The 22,838-nt window shown below is 40.5% G+C and overlaps 1 protein-coding gene and 1 long non-coding RNA gene across 2 annotated transcripts in view; one reads left to right on the top strand and one right to left on the bottom strand.

The window, feature by feature from the left end:
* Window positions 1–1,019: 1,019 nt before the first annotated feature.
* The window catches only part of tmem38a (transmembrane protein 38A), a 28,468-nt gene continuing 6,649 nt past the window's right edge, over window positions 1,020–22,838 (bottom strand). The window contains exons 2-6 of the mRNA XM_039599137.1: window positions 4,551–4,707; window positions 4,083–4,267; window positions 3,098–3,185; window positions 2,337–2,454; window positions 1,020–1,729 (exon numbers count right to left, since the gene is read on the bottom strand). Coding sequence (XP_039455071.1) covers window positions 1,523–1,729; window positions 2,337–2,454; window positions 3,098–3,185; window positions 4,083–4,267; window positions 4,551–4,707 — 755 coding nt within the window. The 3' untranslated portion in view covers window positions 1,020–1,522. The remainder of the gene's footprint in view (window positions 1,730–2,336; window positions 2,455–3,097; window positions 3,186–4,082; window positions 4,268–4,550; window positions 4,708–22,838) is intronic.
* Window positions 12,978–21,122, top strand: LOC120433227. The gene is made up of 4 exons (XR_005608404.1): window positions 12,978–15,047; window positions 16,199–16,261; window positions 17,719–17,811; window positions 18,763–21,122. It is a non-coding gene; the product is annotated as an uncharacterized LOC120433227 (long non-coding RNA).

Raw genomic sequence — 22,838 nt, 5'->3', positions numbered from 1 at the left:
CGACTTGGACCGGCCCCTGCTTAGAGCAGAGCTTCTGAAACCTTCTAGTGTCGAGTCAATTGCAGTCTTAAAGCTCGAGTTGATCTGGGAGTTGATCACTTGTATAGGTGTCTATGGGGCTTTGCCACCAGAGAGGAAATTCACTTTCATAGTAAAAAGACCATTCCATTGTATACTGTGTTATTTCAAAATATATGCTGAGGACAGTTAACTTGAAGCCTGACTGTGTCACATCCTTACATATGTAACATCAAAAGCCTAAAATGCTTCTTTAACCTCCTAAAACCAGGTAAAAAGATGGATGTAGCTTCCAGAAAAGTGAAGCCGATGTCTAAGTGCCTCATCTGCTGGCAGAAAATATATCTACATCTAAAATCCTTCCTCTCTGACCTCAGTAGACACTTCACGGACAGTTTTATGGGCTCAGTCGTTAGTTTCATGTCCCATTAACTAAACTGTGAAGTACATTTTGTCCCTTGAGCTAGCTTCAACAGCCAGGGATCAGACCCCCAGGGCAGGCCCCATGGGCTGAGGCCCCTTCTACCAGAGACTCTCCTTCAGGCTCCCTCCACGGGCCTGGCTCTGGGATCGATCCCAGTAACCCTATGACCAAAAGGACTGGTCCTTTGGTTTTCTTTTTTTCAGAGGGATCACCTGAACAACTAGGATGTCTCCAGGGTGATCTGGGTGTGTCCTTCCAAGCGGAGGACTGTGATAGACCCAGGATGATACAGCCGATGTCCTTGTGTAGGTGTTGTTCATGGATCAACATTGCATCTGACAAAGTTTATTTTGTCATAGCTTTACAACTTGGAAGAAAATCCTGCTGGTGTCCACTTAGGAAAAAAATACAAAAAGGGATTGGTTAGGGTTTGGGATTAGGTTGTGATTGTGGTTAAGGTTAGGGTTACTGGGCTACAGTTTGGGTTATGGTTATGGTTTAGTGTGTGTTGTGATGGTGTCTCCAGACTGTCAAAGAGAACAGACAACATACGAATGGCACAGACACCACACAGACACCATGTTTCTCCTGATTTTATTGAAAGATATTAATTTGCTTTCAGTTCAGTGTAAAAATCATCCGTGTTCTTTCACATAATGCTTTATTCACATTAGAATTTCAGGTTAAGAGTCAAATTAATTAACATTTTCTGCTGCTTCCTTCATGAAAATAAGAATTGGTGAACTAAAAGAAAACCACTTGCTCCTGGTAACAACTACTGATGAGGAACGAAAGCTGTCCTAAGGGCATGCTGCAGCCCCTGACCGTGGATCGCCACACAGTGTTGCACAGATGCAGATGTTCACAGACACATAAATAAATAGTTTTCAAAGGTCCAGGTTGGGTGTGAAGCTTTGGCTGTGGTATTTACAGAGTCCTCGGGTGATGTCAAATGTCGAAAGCACCATGTTGCTCTAATAGAAAGGCTCTCACTTCGCAAAACATCAAACATCATCAAACTGCCCCTCGTCTTAGAAAGGAATGGGAAGTCCAATCGTTTCGGCAGTGCAGCACGGCGCTCTACTCAGCTTTCTTGACCTTCCTCTTGCGAGCACCTTCGCTCAGATCCTCCTTGGTCTTGAGAGGTGAAGATGGAGCACCTGCAGGAGGAGGATGATGGTGGTCCTCCTCACCACCAGCCAGAGGAGAGCTGAACAGCAGGTGGCAGATCCAGGACTCAATGAGAGCAAAGGGGGAGCCGTGAGAGTGCCGGGCGGTCATCACCACCTGAGAGGAGAGAACAGTCAGATCAAATTCTGTTCAGCTGTGTTCCCCCGGTGTTTCCACTCATCAGTAATCTATGTTGTTTATTTAAACCTTCAGTTTGCTTCTGTTCTTTGTCGGGTTCTCCCTCTTGCTGTGTGTTCCTTCATTAGCGCCTAGTTAGTGAGTTATTTTGTTTCTTTAAGTTCAGTAATAAAGCAGCCTTAGAGTTTATCCCACACGTTTCAGAATTATTAAGTGGAAAGTTCCAACAGAAAAAACTAACCACATAATACGAAAAATGGTAATTTTACATTTAATTTGTATTATTTTTGCTGGTTAAAAATGTATTGTGCAATTTATCACACGGATGGTGTACAGGTTGAGTGTGTCAAATATGATACACTTGATGTTACAGGTAAAAGATCTCCTGTGATCAATAACACTTACATTCAATGTATTTCACTTTAAAACCAACAGGTTAGTTGTGCATTTCCCATAAACCCTAATTTGTGAAGTACAAAACATGTTTCATCAGTCCAACGAAACAAAAGTGAGTGTTTTGACACAGTGCAGATGTGTTCACAGAGGTGGATGCTTCTCAGTTCAGCCACTGAATTGCTTATCGTACCTTGCTTGTGGCCATGAAGAGGGTGAAGATGAGGATAAGGGTGCTCTTGGACACTGGCAGCCAGTGGGCCTCCTGCATGGTGAAAAGGATGGCACCGTAGAGACTGGCTTTGGTTGGGCTGTAGAAAAAAAAAAAAAAACTGCTGGTAAAACGAACGCTGGCAGCAAAAACAGAGAGCAAAAAGGGCTGGAGTGGAGGCTGGAGCAAAACCTGCTATTTAATTTGAATTCATTTCTATTTTAATATTCACTTGTGTGGCAGAAGGCTTGATTAAAGCCATGAATTACCTCTGGAGACAACACAAACTTAATTAAACTTAAAGTTAATTTCATAATATTAAAAAATAAACTCTTATCTGACACTGTGTAAGTGGGTACTTCCTGCTGTTACGTTATTTCCAGAGGCGTCACCTCAGCAGATTGGAGCACGTTTTTGATTTGGCACAGATTTTATGTCCTGACTGCGTTTTCATCCAGGCTTGGGGAAGTCACTAGGACTACACTACCTTGTGACCCCTAGGTCTCAGTTTGTGTCTAAAGTGGGGGATATTTCACATGTAAAGCAAACAGGTTACCCACTCACCACGGAATCATGGTGTTTAGAGTGTCCTTTTTAGCTCCCACCACCGGAGGGCACCAGAAGTCAGAACATGTTTAGAGCGCCACATGAGTGACTTTAACAAACTCAGCATTATGCGCAGTTCAGCTTTAAGTTTTGTATTTAATGAGACACTGATCGTTATATTTTCCCCCTACACTTACAATGACATGTTGAGGATCTCGTTGGTCTCGGGTCTCCACACACCACGAAGCAGCTGCTCAAAATTAGACATGAGAGCCACTCCAGATCCTGTGAGGATAAAAATAGACAGGAGGATCAAAAAAAAAAAGTCTATGTTGAGAGTCACTACTCTTATCTGACTTCAGCTTCCTACGCCCATTTTCAACAAGGACGCCTGCAGGGCCTCCTTATTGTAACTGGGACAGGAGGCTTTCATGATAAAGTAGAAATGCGGTTTAACATTTTGCACAACCTCATCTATCAGGCTTTGCTCCTTTTTTAAATAGAAGCATGCCATTTTTTCTTTCTTTCTTTGGTAGGTTCATGTCTGGAAAAGAAGTTAGACCAGAATGAACCCACACCTAACATTTTATACGCAGCTTTTCTAGCTATTGGGCAGCTGTGATTGGATATTACAAAAACTACAAAAAAAGGAGCTGCTAGAACCTCTTCTTCAGACTGTGCACAGTTTATCTACTAAAATAGTTTCCCGACCCTTTTTAAACACATAATAAATCTCTGTTTCCACACAGGATCCCCAAGTTGGCTCAGAAAGCATGGCCCACATTACGGTTAACCACAAAACGTAACCCTAGCTATGATCCTGTTACACTGGACATTTACTCCTGAGTGAATTATTTATCACATTAGTGAAAACCACTTGAGCCTGGAGCTTTCAAGGCACAGTTGCCTTGGTGGTAATCCATCCACAGAGGCAAGTACAACTAATGCATGTTTAAATCATGCGACTGATGATCCGACAGCCACAGTAACAAAGACTGTAGATGCATCGAGTATGTGTATCTATGTATGTATGTGACACTAAATTAGTTCCAAGGAGTTGGCAATTGCCATGACTCTCTTACAAACTAGTTTGTTCCTCACAAGCATAATCGCCTTTCCATCTCGGTGAATACAGTGGTGATTTAGGGACTATACACGCACCAAAAGCCCTGTCACACCAACCTTTGACATATCCAACGATCACCATGATGAAGAAGCCGTGGTGGTAGGCGTGGTGGGCGTGGTGAACCCCTGCGGCGATCTTACGAGTGCGCACAACTTCCTTCAGGGCGACCAACACCAGCTTGATGGGCAAGAAACTCACACATTTGTAGAAGAGGTTCAGCGGGCAGTAAAAGATGAGGTACCTGCGATTGAGATTGACAACCTTTGTGAGTTTATACCTCAACAAATATAAAACATTACTTTTTTTATTCCTGTTACATATAAATCTCCTCCCTGTGAATAAAATAAATGGATAAATCCACTGTGTGCGTTTGGTTTCCTGACCACGCTGCAACTTTAACTCATTATCCTTGATGTCTAATGGAAGAGACAGATCTTTGTATCATAAATGTCATCTTGAAAATTAAATAAAAGCAGCGGGGGCCACACGAGTGATGAGTGAACTGGTTCTGGGGGTTTTCTCACCAGACAGCTGAGGCCAGCAGGATGTGGCTGTTGTGCTGGAAATAGTCGACGGGGCTGCTTCCAAGCATGATGTCTGCCAGGATGTAACTACCAAAGCAGTAGAGCATGGCGCAGAGCCAGGAGGCCACGGGACTCCTGCGAGAAACTTCCACCGAGCCTGCAACACAGAGGACGAGCTGTCAGAAGGGTGTTGTAGCGGTGGCACTCCGTCTCTATTTCACTCTTCTGTACCACCTTTAGGAGTCAGTCTGGCAACATGCATTTGAACGCGAGCAAGTCCAGGTACTTTTCTTGCAAAAAAGATGTTTATTGAAACTTTGAATTTACATGGCAAGACTCGGTCAAAAAACTGTGTTGCTTCCAGCTTATCCGACTCCCCAACTACGTAATTACAGTGTGCCGGAAGCCCAAAATACTAAAAAGCGCATTAGAATGTCGCACTTCTATATTCTATACCTTTAACAAAACAGTATTTTGAAATTAACTAGAAATTATATTCTTAACAACAAACATGTATATTTCTCCTCTAATCATTTTACCAGTACCAATAAAATTAACCTTTAATTGGCTCTTACATCATCCGGCCCCTAATTGGTTAGGTGGGAGAACTAAACAATTATTAACTTACACATTAATCATTAAGAGCCAACCTAATTGTAATGTCCATGAACAAACATTCTTTCTCTTCATCGCTCGGATGAAGCCTCCTCCAGAAGACACAACTTGTTAACGGGTCTTTCCAGGATGTTGCTTTTAGTTTTTACTTTCAATCTTCAGACTGTTCCACTTGAGTCTGGCAACGTCTCAACCACTCTCCCCATGAGCCAGGAGTTGCGTGGAGAAGAACTGTCCACCAGCAGCACAAGATCTCCGACCATGAAGTTTCTTCTTGGTTTCAGCCACTTCTGGCGCTCTTGCAGAAGTGGAAGATATTCACGAGTCCATCTGGTCCAAAACAAATCTGCTAGATATTGAACCTGTCTCCATCTTCTTCTGGTGTATGCATCATTTTTGTTGAAGACACCTGGAGGCATGAGGGGCTGTGACTTAAGTAGCAACAGATGGCTCGGCGTTAAAGCTTCAACGTCATTTATGTCATCTGAGACGCTTGTGAGAGGTCTGCCTTTAATGATGCTTTCAATCTCACACATTATCGTATGAAGACAATCTTCATTTGGCACTTGTTCCTTCAAGAGAGCGCTGAGAATTCGACGCACTGTTCGAATTTGTCTCTCCCAAACTCCACCTTGATGTGAAGCAGCCAGGCTGTTAAAAATCCACTTTATACCTTTTGGTTGTAGGATTCTTTCTATTTTGTCGTGATCCAGTCTTTGAATGGCTTCCCTCAACTCCCTTTCCGCTGCCACAAAGTTTGTGCCATTATCTGACCTCATGATGGTAACTTGACCTCTTCTGCAGATGAAACGTCAAATCGCATTGATACAGGAGTCTGTGTCAAGACTGTCTGCAACTTCAATATGTACAGCTCTGAGAGTGAGGCAGGTAAACATGACACCATATCTTTTGACAGTACCCTGGCCCTGCTTGACATCAAATGGGCCAAAGTAGTCGACACCAGTGTTTGTAAATGGAGGTTTGTCTGGTAGAAGACGGTCTTCAGGTAAGTCTGCCATCTTCTGCTCACCAATCCTTCCAGAAATCCTACGGCAAGTTTGACATTTGTTGATTATCTTTCTAATTGCCGAATTGGCTTGAGGAATCCAATATCTGCATCGCAGTTGCGCCAGCACATAATTGCGACCGCAGTGACCAGTTCGTTGATGGATGTCTCTCAAAATGATTTCAGAGATTTTGCTGTGTTTAGAAAGAATTGCTGGTTGTTTAGCATTTTCTGGCAAGCCTGATTTATTGAGTCTGCCACCAACTCTCAGCATCCCATCTCAAAGAACTGGGTCTAATTTGAACAGCTGGCTGCTACAACTGAGCTGTCCTCCCTTCTGTAGGATTTTGATCTCCTCTCCATGATGTTGTTTCTGGCTGAAGCGAACAATTTCCGATTCGGCAGCCTCAAGATCCTCCAAAGCAAGCGCTTTCTTTCCCATTGCAGATTTAAATGTCTCCATGTGCACTTGCAACTTTAACTTTCGCTTTTCAGGATCATTTTCATTTTTCTGGACTATGTTTGAGTAATGTTTTCTTGCTTCTTTTAACATCCACAGCACCTTCCTTAGCTTCATTATCCAGGCCACTGCTCTTTTCAGTTTATTCCAGTCTGAATAGTAGTCAATCACATGTTTCATTGGTTCCATGCCTTCCTCAACTTTCAGTATATTAACCGTTGCTGAAGTCTTGACTTCTGGATCATTTTGAAGGTTTTCCTTCTTTCTCACTGGCTGTTCTGGCCATTCGTTTTCATCTAGAAGATAGTTCGGCCCGTGAATTCATGAACCTCCTTCCAGCAGATCTTTTGCCTTTAAGCCTCTGCTTGCTTGATCCGCAGGATTTTCTGTCGATGTCACATACTTCCATTGCGATGGCTTGGTTGCTTCTCGAATCAGTGAAACTCTATTTGCAACGAAAGTTTTGAAGCGAGATGTTTCGCTATCAATGTATCTAAGCACAGTTGTGCTGTCCGTCCAGAAGACTGATTGTTGCAGAGGAACTTGAAGTTCTTGTCGCAGTAATCTGTCCATCCTCACTGAAATCACTGCTGCAGTCAGCTCAAGCCTAGGAATTGTGACTTGCTTGAGCGGAGAAACTCTTGATTTCCCAATGAGAAAGGCACAATGTCTCTTGCCTCATCTATTTTCCATCAACAGGTAAGAGACAGTTCCATATGCGTAATCTGAAGCATCGGAAAAATGGTGCAACTGCGCAACAACGGTGCATCCGAAACCTGTAGGCTTTAGGCATCTACTCACATGGAAGTTGGAGAGGAGTACAACGTCTTCTTTCCATTTTTTCCAAATTTTTGCATGCTTTTCATTGATCTCCTTGTCCCAACCATGCTGCTCTTTACAGAGATCTTTCAACAAAAGTTTTGCAGGCAAGATGACTGGTGCTAGAAAGCCAAGAGGGTCACAAATTGAATTAATGACTGACAAAATGCCTCTTCTGGTCATTGGCTTGTCTTGCAACCTTATAGTGTAAGTGAAGGTATCTGCTTCTGTGTTCCACTGTACACCTAGAGTTCTCTCAACTGGCAAAGTGTCATGCCTAAGATCCAGATCTTTCACCTCGTTGGCTCTGTGTTCTTCAGGAATTGACATCAACACTTTTCTACTGTTACTTGTCCATTTTGTTAATGTAAACCCTCCACTGGTACACAGAGCACGAAGATCACTGACTAATTTCACTGCAGCCTCTTCTGTAGCTACACTTTTCAGACAGTCATCAACGTAGAAGTTGCACAGGACTGTCTAAACAGCTTCTGGAGATGCTTCTTCCTTGTGATCTTCTGCCGTTCTTCTTAGCGCATATGAGGCGACGCTTGGTGAGGAAGTAGCTCCGAAGAGGTGCACCATCATCCTATATTCCTTCATGGGCTCATCCAGCTTGCCATCTGGCCACCAGAGAAAACGAAGAAGATCAGCATCCCTTTCTGGTACATTGACTTGGTAAAACATTGATTCAATGTCTGCCATCAGCGCTACTGAATCTTCACGGAATCTTAAAAGAACACCCACCAGCGTGTTAGTCAGATCCGGTCCCTGCAGTAACTCCTTGTTTAGAGACATATCCTGGTATGTATGGAGGACCACAAGAGCCATGCGCATCGAAATAAAAAATTCTGTGCTTAATTAATGAATTGTAGAATAAAATCTGCATTTGTAAATTCATTTTTGAATTCCAATTTAATAAACTGATTTTTAAAATGCTTTTTAAGTCTTCATTTCAAAAAACATTTTCGAATTGCACTTTAATAAACTTCATTTCAAAATCCTTTTTCGAATTGCACTTTAATAAACTGCATTTCAAAATCCTTTTTCGAATTGCACTTTAATAAACTGCATTTCAAAAACCTTTTTTCAATTGCACTTTAATAAACTGCATTTCAAAATCCATTTCCCTTTCCTGTTCGCTCAGGGATTAACATGTGGATTAGCAGTTGGATTAGCAGTTGGATTAACAACTTCATTTTAAAAATCCTGCTGCTATTCAAATTAGCCACACCATGGGATGTAAGGAGCTCTCTGATTGGTTGGTCAGACACAGGCTGTCTGCCAGCCTGGATTTTTCTAGCTCATACCTTCGCCCTGCTAAGAAACGTGTGTGCTTGTACAAAGGCCATTCAGCCTCGGGATTTACACTCGGCTCGACACGGATATGTGAAGAATGAAGGGACCCTGCAGCGAAACGGAGAGCCCAACCTCTGACTGAGTGCCTGTTTACGCAGTCTGACCACCTGTTGAAGGTAACGTGCTAACGTGGCTAACGCTAGCATCACCGCACGTAGCCCCGTTATTTTAAGGTCATCTTAGCTTATGAAAATTTTACGTCACAGCTATACGAGCTAGCTACGTGTTTTGTAAGCTGCTGTGCTCTTCACAAATAAAGCTGGAAGCAGCTCAGACTGTTAGAACCAGCACTGAGGCCTGTTACATTTATACAGTGTTAGAGCAATGGCTGCAACCTACAGCCTTTAAACTAGCGATTAAAATGCTGACAGTAAGCTCGTCAGTCCAGATGTTATCACATTACTTTATGATACTTAGAGTTAAAACAACTGAGACAGGCTGATTAAAATAACAGCTGTCAGTTCTCTCATTCCTTATATCAAGACTGGAGATCACACTACTGATTTCAGTTCATTTAATATGTGAGTGCACAGATTCATTCTCAACTGGACATAAATGATGATCAAAGGTTGTATATATGATGAATTCATCAAATCCCAGCCTCTAACACAGTGTACTGAACCTTAGCTTTGAATGTCCAGTATATTCTAATCAGTGCAATGTAAGCATTCACTGAACCTACAGTATCTACACCTGTGTGGCAAATGTGTGGTAAAGACACAGATAATGAAATTTAATTATTAATACAATATACATCATGAGAAACGAAAGCTGAAATTGATTCAGTTTAGTACTTTTCTCTGTATGCTCTGTGATTATAAAGGCCTTAAATTCTGTGATATATACTGTAAATGATTTTCACAGAAGTCTTAAAGTATTTAAATCACTGCTGATAGTCTGGTTGTTTATATTTTCACATTTTTGTGTCTGTAAGGCTGTTTGATGACGATTTTGATGACGATTTGGACTCCTCTGGGAGATGAGGACACACCCACATCTGTTCCATACTGCAGCCATTGATGGTGTTACAGCTCTGAGTCAGCTTCGGGCCATCAGACACACACACTGCTTAATCAGCATCCACACAACTAGAAAGCGAAAATTTCGGAAGAAATTTTAAGTGTGCCTATGCTGCTGCTAATCAGTGTAGTTTGCCATTCATACGGCTGCTTAGGGCAAAACTCAGAAGAGCAGCCATTCTCCACCATGAACTATGGTAAAAACAAACACCGCTCACGCTTCACAGATAACAGCTTACAGTTTTGTGTAAAGATGAAGTTACTTCGTACAGCGCCGATTTGCAGACGCTGTGCACACAGGTTCATGAGCAGAAGTCCCATTGTACCACGGCAGACCCGACAATGTTTGCATGAACACGCTTTGAAGCATTACGTTATGGACCACTTTTCACACATGGTTGGTTTACCCACACAGCCGGCTGTAGCTTTTCAACTCACAGCCCGACACACACCCAAAAAACAGCCGAGAGAGCACAGACTACGCCCGAGAGGCGTGATTGCAGATGCCGCTCAGGTGGGTCCACCTCTCCTGCAGCGGCACTGCAGACCATGCCCCGCCACACACATCAAACACGTAAAATAAATATTTATGCACTTTCGCATTCACTTTTTGTTTTTTGTTATTTTTACAGTGTTCTGAATGATGAACAATGGTCTACAGCCAATCTTGTGTATTATTATACAAACTTTGGTTGTAAGATTCAGATAACTATTTAATAAAAGCTAAATATTTTATATGAGAGTAAGAAAGAAAAGTATATCTTTGTGTCCACCTTTCTCTGTTAATGCCCTACCTGGCCCCCTGGCAAAAGCTTTGCTAGATCCGCCCCTGCACAGTTACCAGCTGTCAGCTACACAAAAAAAGGAGCTTGGTGTTTATTTATCTCTCAGAAACAGTTCATAACTTCCTTTCAACTCATTCATGTCACCTAAAGGGTAAACCTGTTTCTCCATCACCAGTTCAGCTCTGATGATTCAGTAAGGACATCTCCTGGTTTGGACCAGCCCTTTTTTCAGCTGTGGCTCCAGCAAACATCAGCTGATACTAGAAATTAAAATCAAATAAATTCTAACAACAGCTGATCAAGCTTAAATGTTACGATGGCCGTGACGTCCTTCTGGTCTATGCGCCTTTTTTTATTTGTTTACTATGCGCGTTTTTATTTGTTTACTTATGTTTTGCTCTTTTTTTACATCCCAAAATCCTCTAGTTTTATTGTCTATGACAGCAGATCACTTCTAAACGTTGGTGATAAGGTTGCGCATGTAATCTTGGACACTTTGAAACCCGACCCAGCCTGATCGGCTGTCCGACCATTGTTGTCCCCACGGCGCGGGCGCGCAGCGTGGGCCAGGCCGCTACTCCACACGGGCGCATAACAGAGAAGCGCCCCGGGGGAAAGCGTAAGGAACTTTTTTGATACATTTCACTGCGTGTTGTAGTTGTGTAACTATGCATGTGACAAAAAAAGAATCTTGATAGTGGTGGGCGGATCGATCCAAATATCGATAGTATCGATCCCAAGTCGGGATCGGTATCGGATCGATACTAGCCTGGTTAGATCGATTCTTTACGTTGAGTTCTGCTTGTTTGCTATGCTGTGCCTTCGGCAAAAACGAAACAGCCAGGTCGCTGGACTAGCCGCTCCTGTGTCAGCGGAGAGCAGGCACACTTTGCTCCCCCCGCCCCCCCTCTCTTATGTTTCGGTGTTGCGCTGACACGTCACGTGACTTAGACTCTTTGGGGGTTATTAAGTTGTTTACATATTAATTATATTTTTACCAATTGTTTTTGTTGTTGAGAATTTTAATTGTAATTTTCGTATTATAGTTTATCAACACTATTTGTTTCAATTTGTTTACTGGTTTGCGTGCACTTAAGATTAAAAAAAAAGAAGAAAAAAAAAGATCGCCACCACGGCAGACCCGATGGCATTTTCATGCTTCGCCGCATCATTTATTCTTACAATAATCACACGGTTGCTGTAACAGTACATTCAACGGCTGCAGCTCTCCCGCTGCAGCCGTACACATCACCACCACCAAACCTGCAGCGGCATCGCAGAACACGCCCTGCCACATACCCCATCACCCACTTCACCCCACCCCGCGAGCAGGCGAGGGAATCGGCCCGGACCATCGGCGCCCATGCCCCGCCCAGCGACGGGAAGTGTCCACTCTGGCGGTCGCCCGTGCCTCCAGCGGAGGCCTGATGGCCACCCATATGGCAAGCAGAGGCGGCGGAGCAGGAGTGGAAGTGAGCCGGGCTCAGAGGCAGCTGGGCAGGCGGCCGGCACGCAGGACCATGCAGCCTGCGTGCCAAGCGGACAGCATGCCGCCCTCAGGCAGGACCCCGCACCTCGACCTCCATCTCCAGCTTGGCAGGTCCGCTGGCGCGCCAGCCTCCGGCTCACCCCGAGCCGCGCTGTCCACCCTTACAGTGATCACCCGGTTGCTGTAACAGTAGCCTACATTCAATGGCTGCAGCCCTCTTGCTGCCAGCTGTACACATCAACACCAAAAACAACAGCAGCACAAGCAGCGCACAGGTTTTAAGCCGGTGAGGCATGATTGTAGATGCAGTGAAGGTGAGTCCACCTCATCTGCAGCAGCATCGCAGACCACGGTCCGCCACAATAATAAAGCATTTTTTATTTAATTATAAATAAATTATTTCTCCTAATTATGTCCTGGGTTTTAAGTAATTAATAATACCAAAGGAAAAATCACAAAAAACACTTAAGGTCATGAAAATTATGTGTTTTGGATTTTGTACGTGTTTTGGATTTTGTATGTGTTTTGGAGTTTGTACGTGTTTTGGAGTTTGCACGTGTTTTGGAGTTTGCACGTGTTTTGGAGTTTGCACGTGTTTTGGAGTTTGCACGTGTTTTGTATTTTGTACGTGTTTTGTATTTTGCACGTGTTTTGGATTTTGCATGTGTTTTGGAGTTTGTGCGTGCTATTTGGAATTTGTAAGTGTTTTGGAGTTTGTACATGCTTTGTCTCTAAGGGCCACCGTAGGCTGTAGACCATTGTCAATCAATCTCCTGCCGTGTCTCCTGTACAGTAAAGGAAAAATCACAAAAAACACTTAAGATCATGAAAATTAATTGCGATTTAGCAATTCAATGAGGCATCCACCTGATTTATTGAAAAGTATCGGTTTCAGTATTGGTATCGGCGATACTGGCCCGTATTTACTTGGTATCGGATCGATACCAAAATATGCAGTATCGCACACCACTAAATCTTGAATCTTACTATTCACATGTGCTATGTTGTGCCAAATTAGACTGCACAGATTTCCGCTGGTTTGGGATGCGCGAAGTAGTGTCTTTGTTTCGCGAGAAGCAAAAAGAGTGAAAATTAGTATCGTTACATTCAGTTTGAGGGCTACGACAAAAAATTATATATTTGTTTTCACGTGGTATCGGACGTGTTGTGCTGGGGACACTGACACCAAGACCCAAACCCCATCTACTGGCAGCGGGCAATGGTGCTGCTGGTGGCGGCTGCTGGAGCTGTTCGCAACGCCCCCGGGACACATTCTCCAATTCCCAGTAACATAAATGTTCATGTTCATCGTTCTAAAATAAATGTTTTTCTGGTTCGAAGTGATCTTGTATTGTTATTTAGACATTTTTTTTATTTTATTTTAGAACAAAACAAGGTAATAAGCATTTGGTGTTTGCAAAAAATGATAAACCTGATATGGCACTATATGACATTTAGTGTACTTCTGCAAAAAAATAGTATTTGATCAGAATGAATGTTGGTGCCGATGTTTGGACCATCTAAAGGCCTAATTATAATAACAATCAAATATTACTTCAAATGTTTTTTATGGAAAATATTTAAGTTTTTAGTTTTTTTTCTGTCAAAAAAACAGGGCGCTCATGTACCTAAACTGGGATTTAAAGGGTTAAAACAATGAAAATATAATTAAAACTTGATATGAATATTTTAAGCAGAAGTAGTTTTAAAAGACTGACTCATTTAAAGTGGAAAAAAATATTAATATATAACATTTTTAGAGCACTTTTTGGGGCGAGACCATTTTTGGTCCCGAGGATCACGAAAGGATGGATTTTTTAAATTGTGCTCCTGCACAAAAAATAATAATGGATCAAAATGAATGTTGGTGCCAATGTTTGGACCATCTAAAGGCCTAATTATAATAACAATCAAATATTACTTCAAATGTTTTTTATGGAAAATATTTAAGTTTTTAGTTTTTTTCTGTCAAAAAAAACAGGGCGCTCATGTACCCAAACTGGGATTTAAAGGGTTAAAACAATGAAAATATAATTAAAACTTGATATGAATATTTTAAGCAGAAGTAGTTTTAAAAGACTGACTCATTTAAAGTGGAAAAAAATATTAATATATAACATTTTTAGAGCACTTTTTGGGGCGGTCCCGAGGATCACGAAAGGATGGATTTTTTAAATTGTGCTCCTGCACAAAAAAATAATGGATCAAAATGAATGTTGGTGCCAATGTTTGGACCATCTAAAGGCCTAATTATAATAACAATCAAATATTACTTCAAATGTTTTTTATGGAAAATATTTAAGTTTTTAGTTTTTTTCTGTCAAAAAAACAGGGCGCTCATGTACCTAAACTGGGATTTAAAGGGTTAAAACAATGAAAATATAATTAAAACCTGATATGAATATTTTAAGCAGAAGTAGTTTTAAAAGACTGACTCATTTAAAGTGGAAAAAAATATTAATATATAACATTTTTAGAGCACTTTTTGGGGCGGGACCATTTTTGGTCCCGAGGATCACGAAAGGATGGATTTTTTTAAATTGTGCTCCTGCACAAAAAATAATAATGGATCAAAATGAATGTTGGTGCCAATCTTTGGACCATCTAAAGGCCTATACACTCTAAAAAATGAAACATGGGCTTTTTAAAAATTAATTCATAGTTTTATGTTCAATATACTTAAAATTGTTAATCTTATGTGTGTAATTAATATTTTTAAATTTGATTTAATTAATTCTAAACCGTTTTAATGTTAAATAATAGTGATATTTTCAATTTATTGAACACATTTAATTAAATCCAAAGAGCCCTTTCCACATCCTTTCTGAGCATGCGCAGAGAATGAAAAAAATCTTCTGGCATACGCATTCACCTTCTTCATCTATGCCACAGTGTGCTTTGGCCACGAAAGAGGGATTAATCACGATTCATCCGCTGGAGTTAAGGTAATTTCTTCGTATTTTTAATAGAATATAATTTAACTAGTACTTTGTGATAATATATGGCGTATATTTTTCCGGTAAATATATGGGCCGTGTGTGTTCTGTAGGTTTTAGCATTTAGCTAGCATTGGAAACATTGATTTGCTTATTCGACGTTACTGCACATTTGAATATTGCCCCATCTGCGTTTAAAATTTCATTCGCACTCCGAATAGCACACTTATTTTATTTGTTTTGCAGTATCAAGTTAGGAGAATGTTAGCTAGCCACTGCTTGCTTAGCTTCGCCTGTGTGAGTGTGTCACGCAGGCGACCTCTGAAGGTGACCCCCACTTACCCCCCCAAAATAAAATCAAGTATACTGGGTGGTGAATGCTCCGTTTGTGTCGGTTTGTGCTGTTAAAATCATCATTTGTATCACTATGGTGTCAAAGTGATTACACTTTTATTTCATAGGTCATTCAGAGTTCACCAGTCCCCCCAAGCAACACAAAAACGGCCCAAAATAGGACAAAAAAAACATGCCACAAAATGCTCTGCTTGGTTAGTGCTTGTTTGTGCCGGTAAAATTAACATTTGTGCTGCTACGGTTTTGCAGTTATTAATGTTTTAGTTTTTCGCGATGACGTCACGGGCGTCGAGCACGCTCCCCGTGGCGTCCGGGTGATGTAGACGTCGTAGGGAACGCTCGCTCGCACCCGAGCATTTTGTGGCATGTTTTGACCTATTTTGGGCCATTTTCGTGTTGCTTGGGGGGGCTCGTGAACTCTGAATGACCTATTAAATAAAAGTGTAATATCCTTGACACCGTAGCAATACAAACGATGATTTTACCAGCACAAACCGACACTAACGGAGCACTAACCACCTAGTATACTTGATTTTATTTTTGGGGGCAAGGGGGTCATGTTCAGACTGGGCTGCTCCGGTATATAATGGTAAACGTGGTCACATGAACAGAAGACAATCGATTGGAGATAGAAGGCATGATTTATGAAATGAGTAACAGAAATGTTGGAGCATTTGAAATTTAACTTGTATTATTAATACATTTTAAAAGAAACAGGAGTGTTCTTAAGTTTAGACCATCTCCGTGCAACCCCTTGCATGTGTCTCACTGTACACGATTTTTTTGTGGTTTTCTTTTTCTCTCAGGTTGCTGCTTGTGGAATTTGGAGCTGTGGAGATTTGAGCTGTGCTCCAAAAGTGCATGTAAAGGTACAAAATGCTTTCATATTATTTACTTTCTCCTTAATATGCAATTTTACATTTTGAATTCTCTTATTTGGTCTTTTAGGTTATAAATGTGGTGTTGTAAGCTTTGCTCTTTAAGTGTATCTAAAAGGTACCAAATTCTAAAACACTTGAGACTTAAACACTCAATTCTTGGTCTGAGACGCTCATATCCATGCATTTACAGTCACTGTCTTTGTACTTTCAAAACATGGGGTGGTCTTAGGACTCATCTAAGTCGTGCACATGTTGCTAAGCCCTCTCACACTGTAGAACATGTTATTTTGACTTGTCCTTCTTGTTCTGAAAGCCACATATCAACAAGCAGAGAATACTTCCTCCATATTAATAAACATCTCAAGAGGTTTGAGACAGTAGATTGTGTATCAAAATTGTTCTTTCAAAACTAATGTATATGGTACTTTCCAGACACAAGAGTAGAAAACATTCATACATGCATGCTAAGAGATTTCAAAAATGAAATGGTGAAAAGAACTGAATTTACAAGTAAAAATGATCTTTCTGAGGACTCTGCAGATGAAGGGTCCTCTGACTTGCATTGTGAAGCTGGTGTAGTTAGTGAAAATTTGGAGGAAGCTGTAGTTAAAAACCTTGTCTTGGTTTTATTGACGTTGGAGGTCTTTTCACATGTACCAACATCAGCAATCGACAATTTAATCGAGGGGCTACATTTTCTATTCACTACTTCTGCTTTACCCTTAACAAATAGTTTAACTTTGGCTGTTCTCAAGGAGCATAATATTGAGGTTAGTGCATCGCTAGTGAATGAGTTGTGCACTGCATTATACACTGGAAATCCACTACTTAAAAGTATTGCAAAAGGAGGATCACTTGAAACAACATTTAAGCGCAAGAAGTTTTACTATGAAAAGTTTAATGTTGTTGAGCCAGAGGAATATGTTCTAGAGGAAAAAACAAAAAAACCCTTTCAATATATTCCACTGCTAAAGTTATTGGAGCAGTTACTTCAACGTGAAGATATTGTTGAAAAGCTAGTTATGGGAATGAATTTGTAAGCTTCTCATTCTCTAACACAAAATAGTGCTTGCTTGCAACGTGTTGCCCCCTAATGGCAGAAAACTACACACTGTCACTTTAAATATTAGAATAAAATCTGCTTTGCCCTTTAGTATATTTTGGAAAAGCAGACATTTGTGAAAGTAGGTGTCTGCTGTGCATCCAGTTAAAAACCATACATCTAGATTGTCAACTAGCAGGCTACGTTACATTACTGTGACATTGTTTCTCCCTGCAAGTTGTGAAATGAGGATTATAAATTCATCTTTATGGGGAAAAAGCATGTTTAAAATTACTTACAATTATGAATTGGTTAAACAACAATAAAAATTGTCTTTTTATGTTTGTGGGGGTCTCTACTAACATCAAAACAGTAATTGCCCTGCATGTGTTGTTTTGTTTAGAGTTCCCGAATCGAAGTGAAGTGTGAATGCATCCTTCAAGCTGTGATTATATACCTGAATGAGAAGCCTCAAAATATCATCAAAGAATACATGGTAAGTTTATTTTTAAACGGATATTTTCACCCCTCAGTAAAATTTTGACTGTCATAATTCCCAGAGTTTTGTAAGTCGAAAAATGTATTTTCTAAACAGGCCCAGGCATTCTCCTGGTCTGGCAGCAATCAGTTTTCTTTAAATTAGCTTACAACAATAAAGTGCATGGGAACTACTAGGATTTTGTTTCCATTCACTTACATTGTTTTATGCTAAACTAAAGAAAATAACCCTGGTCAGCACAATATTAATATTATTATTAATAATATTATTACTTTGGCACAGGTCCATCTGAGTGAGGTGTAAATTAACTCTTCAGTCATTGTAGAGGGCAAAGTACTTGTAGTTGTGTAGCAGGTAGCATCCAGCTGCTGCTGGATTCCAACTCTTCATCTTACAGCCATTTTATTGTTTTTGTTATCCTTTCCGTTACAACTCACACAACTATTGGAAATGCCCCCTCCTTGGCCAACTTGGTTATTTACTCCAAAGTCACATTTTATCTCAAGAGGGTTTGAGATTTGCTGTTTGCCCTGGGAATGTTCGCAAGAAAAATGTGCTCATCGGGTGTTTCATTAGCATCGTGCGGCTGTACACCACACGTGGTAGGGTCACCCACAAGTGTCAGTTTTTTAGTTTTGTTTTTGTCATTCGATACGTGTGCGGTCTGGAACTCTCTCGGCCGTTTGAAACTCCTGCCGTGTGAACCGGGCTTAACGGTGTGCACCGCTGCATGCTCCTTCTGCCCAGTCCATGTTTCATTTCTCTTCTTCTTGGTCTTTATTTGGTGATAGTCTTAAATCCACACTTTTCTTTGGTCTGTTCTCCTCAGTCTCATTCAGGGATCTCTGTAATTATGGTAGTGTGGACCATTTAACTAAAATGGAGTGAATAGACAGATGATGGGATGACCAAAATACAACGGATTTAAAATATTTCTGTCCTTTTCAGGATTTCGACGTGATGGAAGCTGAAGAGCTTGAAAGGATTGATTTGGGGTGTTTCTAAAATAATCCACGAAGGAGCACAGCCTGATGACTCCCTTGAAGATGTTGGCATCATTATCGAGAGATGCACCGTCTTGCAGGATCTTCACGATGTGGCGAGCAGGTGTGCACCTTTGTTTGGGCTAATTAACTGCCTCAATCTGAGTTACCCAAAGCCACTTCGCTACACATTTGAGTTCTTCCAGAAGGTGCTCATGGGACTGGAAGACAAAAAACTGTCTAACAAAATACAAGTGCTGAAGAGCAAACTCTGCCAAAAGGAGACGCAATGACTCTTCCAGATCGAAATGTCCCCCAAAATAAGTGCTCTGTTTTCTTGCTGACTAAAAGTTTTACTGTTTAAAAGTTTATTTATATATATATATATATATACACACATACATACACACACACACACACACACGTGTGTGTGTATATATGTGTATATGTATATATGTGTATATATATGTTGATCCTTGTTTGTAAATATTTTGTCATAGCTTTTAATATTTAAGAGATTTACTGAATGCCATTTTTCTTTTGATTGTGGAAAAGAAAACATAATTCAGAAACAGAGTTTTTTGAACTGGGGACAAAATTACCCAGATGGATATATTTTCTTGTTTCATTTGTTTCACAACATTTTCTTCAGTTTGAGTTGCTGTGGTAATTCTGCAGACTGTAGCCATTGCAGACCTACAACTGTAGATGCTGAAATCATTCTGGCAGGTTTGACATCCTACTCCTCACTACACTTTCACTTAGTTGAAACTGGAAAGTTGTTTCAGATGTTTACATTTTGTTTTACACACTTCATTTAATGTTGCATTATGCTGTGTTGTTTCCCTGTTTAAGCTTTGCCTCATTAAAGGCTTTTGTTCAAGTTGTTAAAGCAACACAATTTTTTTTTGTTTTGTTTTTTTTGTTTTTGTATTTACACTACATATTACCTCTGGTGTACCAGGTTTCCATTGTAGGTCAAGGATCTTGAGTGTTATAAATGTTAAAGTGTATGTGCAAACAATTGTGAAAAGGTTCTAAGGTTGTCACCTGTACTCAAGTTAAGTGCTGGATTTTTGGTCTTAGCATTTAATTAAGAATATTTTGAGATTTGCTATATGCATTTTTTTTTTTTTAATTGTAAAATTGTGATTTTTATTATAAAATTTATTATATAATAGAAAACTTATAATTCTGAATCAGATTTTTGGAACTGGGAACTAAATTGTCCAGATTTACCTTTTTGTGTCACTTAAATATTTTCTGTAATTGCATTATACAGTGATTTATAAGTTGCTGTGGTAAATCTGCAGATCTGACTAGAATCACAAGTTGTTGTATTGAATTTGACATCTTACGGCACACTACAATGTCACTTTGTTGAAACTCGAAAGTTGTTTCCAATGTTTAAATTTTGGTCATGCACTTTAAGCATTTAATATTGCCTTATGCGGTGTTGTTCCCTGTAGAAGCTTTGCCTTGTTAAGGCTTACCGTAAATAAAGTTGTTGATGTAGCACCCTTTTTTGCATTTACACTTTATGTAAGCTTTAGTGTAAGAGTTTTCTATTGAAGTGCAAGGATCTTGAATGTTACAAATGTTAACGTGTGAACAAGTGCAAAAAGGTTATTGAGTTGTCACCTGTACTCTGTAGTTAAGTGTTAGACCTTTGCTGAAGACCTCTGAAAGGTCCAAACACCTAATTACAATGTATAGATGACAACTCAGGAACCTTTCTAGACTTGTTTTGTTGATACCTAAACATTTAGCATATAGATGAAACTATTCATTAAATCATTATTAATCAAATTAATTAGGTCCAAAACACGATCTAAATGGTGCCATTAAATTAAAATTAATATTGTCAATTGAACCTAAAGCAATACAGTTAATAAAATGAACAAAGTGTTTAAATTCTAATTAATAGTGTTAAATAGTAACAATGAAAGGAAAGCTGTTGCTTTTATAGAACAATTTCACTTCTGATATACATCACCATTGAAATTGCAGATAACAACCATATTGATTTGTTTAATTGACCAGGTTTTGTGGAAAAGATTGCCTTAACTTTGTCAATTAAATCCAACGTTTTATTTCTTAGAGTGTAATTATAATAACAATCAAATATTACTTCAAATGTTTTTTATGGAAAATATTTAAGTTTTTAGTTTTTTTTCTGTCAAAAAAATAGGGCGCTCATGTACCCAAACTGGGATTTAAAGAGTTAAAACAATGAAAATATAATTAAAACTTGTGGGACGATTCCGTTTGTACGGCAACTCTACGAACTAACCCTTATGAATAAAATAAAGTTCAACGTCAGTAACTTAGCACGCACACAGCTGTATAGAAACTCCCATCGTGCTAGCTAGTACGCAGTACGATTGTAAAAGGTCAGCACAACGAAAATAAACTACACCTAAACTCGGTTTATATCTGACCCAAATAGAGTGCAGTTCATAACTTCTTACCTGAAATTCAGTTCACCTCACGCTCCTGCCTTCGGTTTCCCTGATCCACGATTGAGCTCCGCGTTAGCCACCACCGGTCGATCAGCGGTCGCCTCTCCGCTTCGTATGTCTCTTTCACCGCATGTCCTTTCTGTCACGCACCGGTGGATAGCTGCCCTCTGTTGTAGCTCCGCGCTAGCCACCACCAAACAACTCAGTAATTTTTTCCACATCGACCAGCATCATTGGCCCATATAAACGAAAAATAAGTCCAGCTAAAACACAGACTCTTGGCGAGCGATCGGGTGATGAAACGAGAGTCAGCCGCCTCACTGTCAGCCAAGCCCGGGTGCTTTTTCACGAAGGGTCGCTAGCTAGCTAGCCGGCTATCAGCAACACGTAAGAGAACTGTTGCTAATATGGGATGTCTTGATAAAACGAGCAGATAGTTGAAGTTTACACACCTACATTCAAGCCTGAAAATATCTTAAAAGTTTATTTTGTGACCTAGAAACACGACTAAAAGACATATAAAACGAAGTGGTGTCCGCCATTGTTTACTCTGTAGAGGCGTGCTATGAATTGTGGGATATGGAGTTTTCCACCAAGCATACACCCTTTAGGCCGTACTACTCCCGGTATACCACTAGAGAGAGCCAACACACCACAAATGAAGTCTGTTTCTATGGTGCCAAAAGGAGAATCTTTCTCAGGAGCCTAGAAATTGGCCTAAATTTGCACTAAAATCTAAATATTTCAAAAACTATAAAAGTCATGAACACCAAAAGTCATACCATAGTAGTTCAGATCCAGCCGCACAAAATGATCTAGTGTGCCTCTTGGCATAGGCACACTTAATAAAGAATAAAGAGAAACAGGAACTCAATAGTGTGGATGCCTTAAAGCATCCACACAATGAACTGAAATCAGTAGTGCGATCTCCAGTCTTGATATAAGGAATGAGAGAACTGACAGCTGTTATTTTAATCAGCCTGTCTCAGTTGTTTTAACTCTAAGTATCATAAAGTAATGTGATAACATCTGGACTGACGAGTTTACTGTCAGCATTTTAATCGCTAGTTTAAAGGCTGTAGGTTGCAGCCATTGCTCTAACACTGTATAAATGTAACAGGCCTCAGTGCTGGTTCTAACAGTCTGAGCTGCTTCCAGCTTTATTTGTGAAGAGCACAGCAGCTTACAAAACACGTAGCTAGCTCGTACAGCTGCGACGTAAAATTTTCATAAGCTAAGATGACCTTAAAATAACGGGGCTACGTGCGGTGATGCTAGCGTTAGCCACGTTAGCACGTTACCTTCAACAGGTGGTCAGACTGCGTAAACAGGCACTCAGTCAGAGGTTGGGCTCTCCGTTTCGCTGCAGGGTCCCTTCATTCTTCACATATCCGTGTCGAGCCGAGTGTAAATCCCGAGGCTGAATGGCCTTTGTACAAGCACACGCTTCTTAGCAGGGCAAAGCTATGAGCTAGAAAAATCCAGGCTGGCAGACAGCCTGTGTCTGACCAACCAATCAGAGAGCTCCTTACATCCCACGGTGTGGCTAATTTGAATAGCAGCAGGATTTTTAAAATGA

This window comes from Oreochromis aureus, linkage group 15 (genome assembly GCF_013358895.1).
Source record: "Oreochromis aureus strain Israel breed Guangdong linkage group 15, ZZ_aureus, whole genome shotgun sequence".
NCBI classification, from domain to species: Eukaryota; Metazoa; Chordata; class Actinopteri; order Cichliformes; family Cichlidae; genus Oreochromis; species Oreochromis aureus.
The sequence above is the reverse complement of the archived record's forward strand: the minus strand, read 5'-3'. Positions and strand labels throughout refer to the sequence as shown.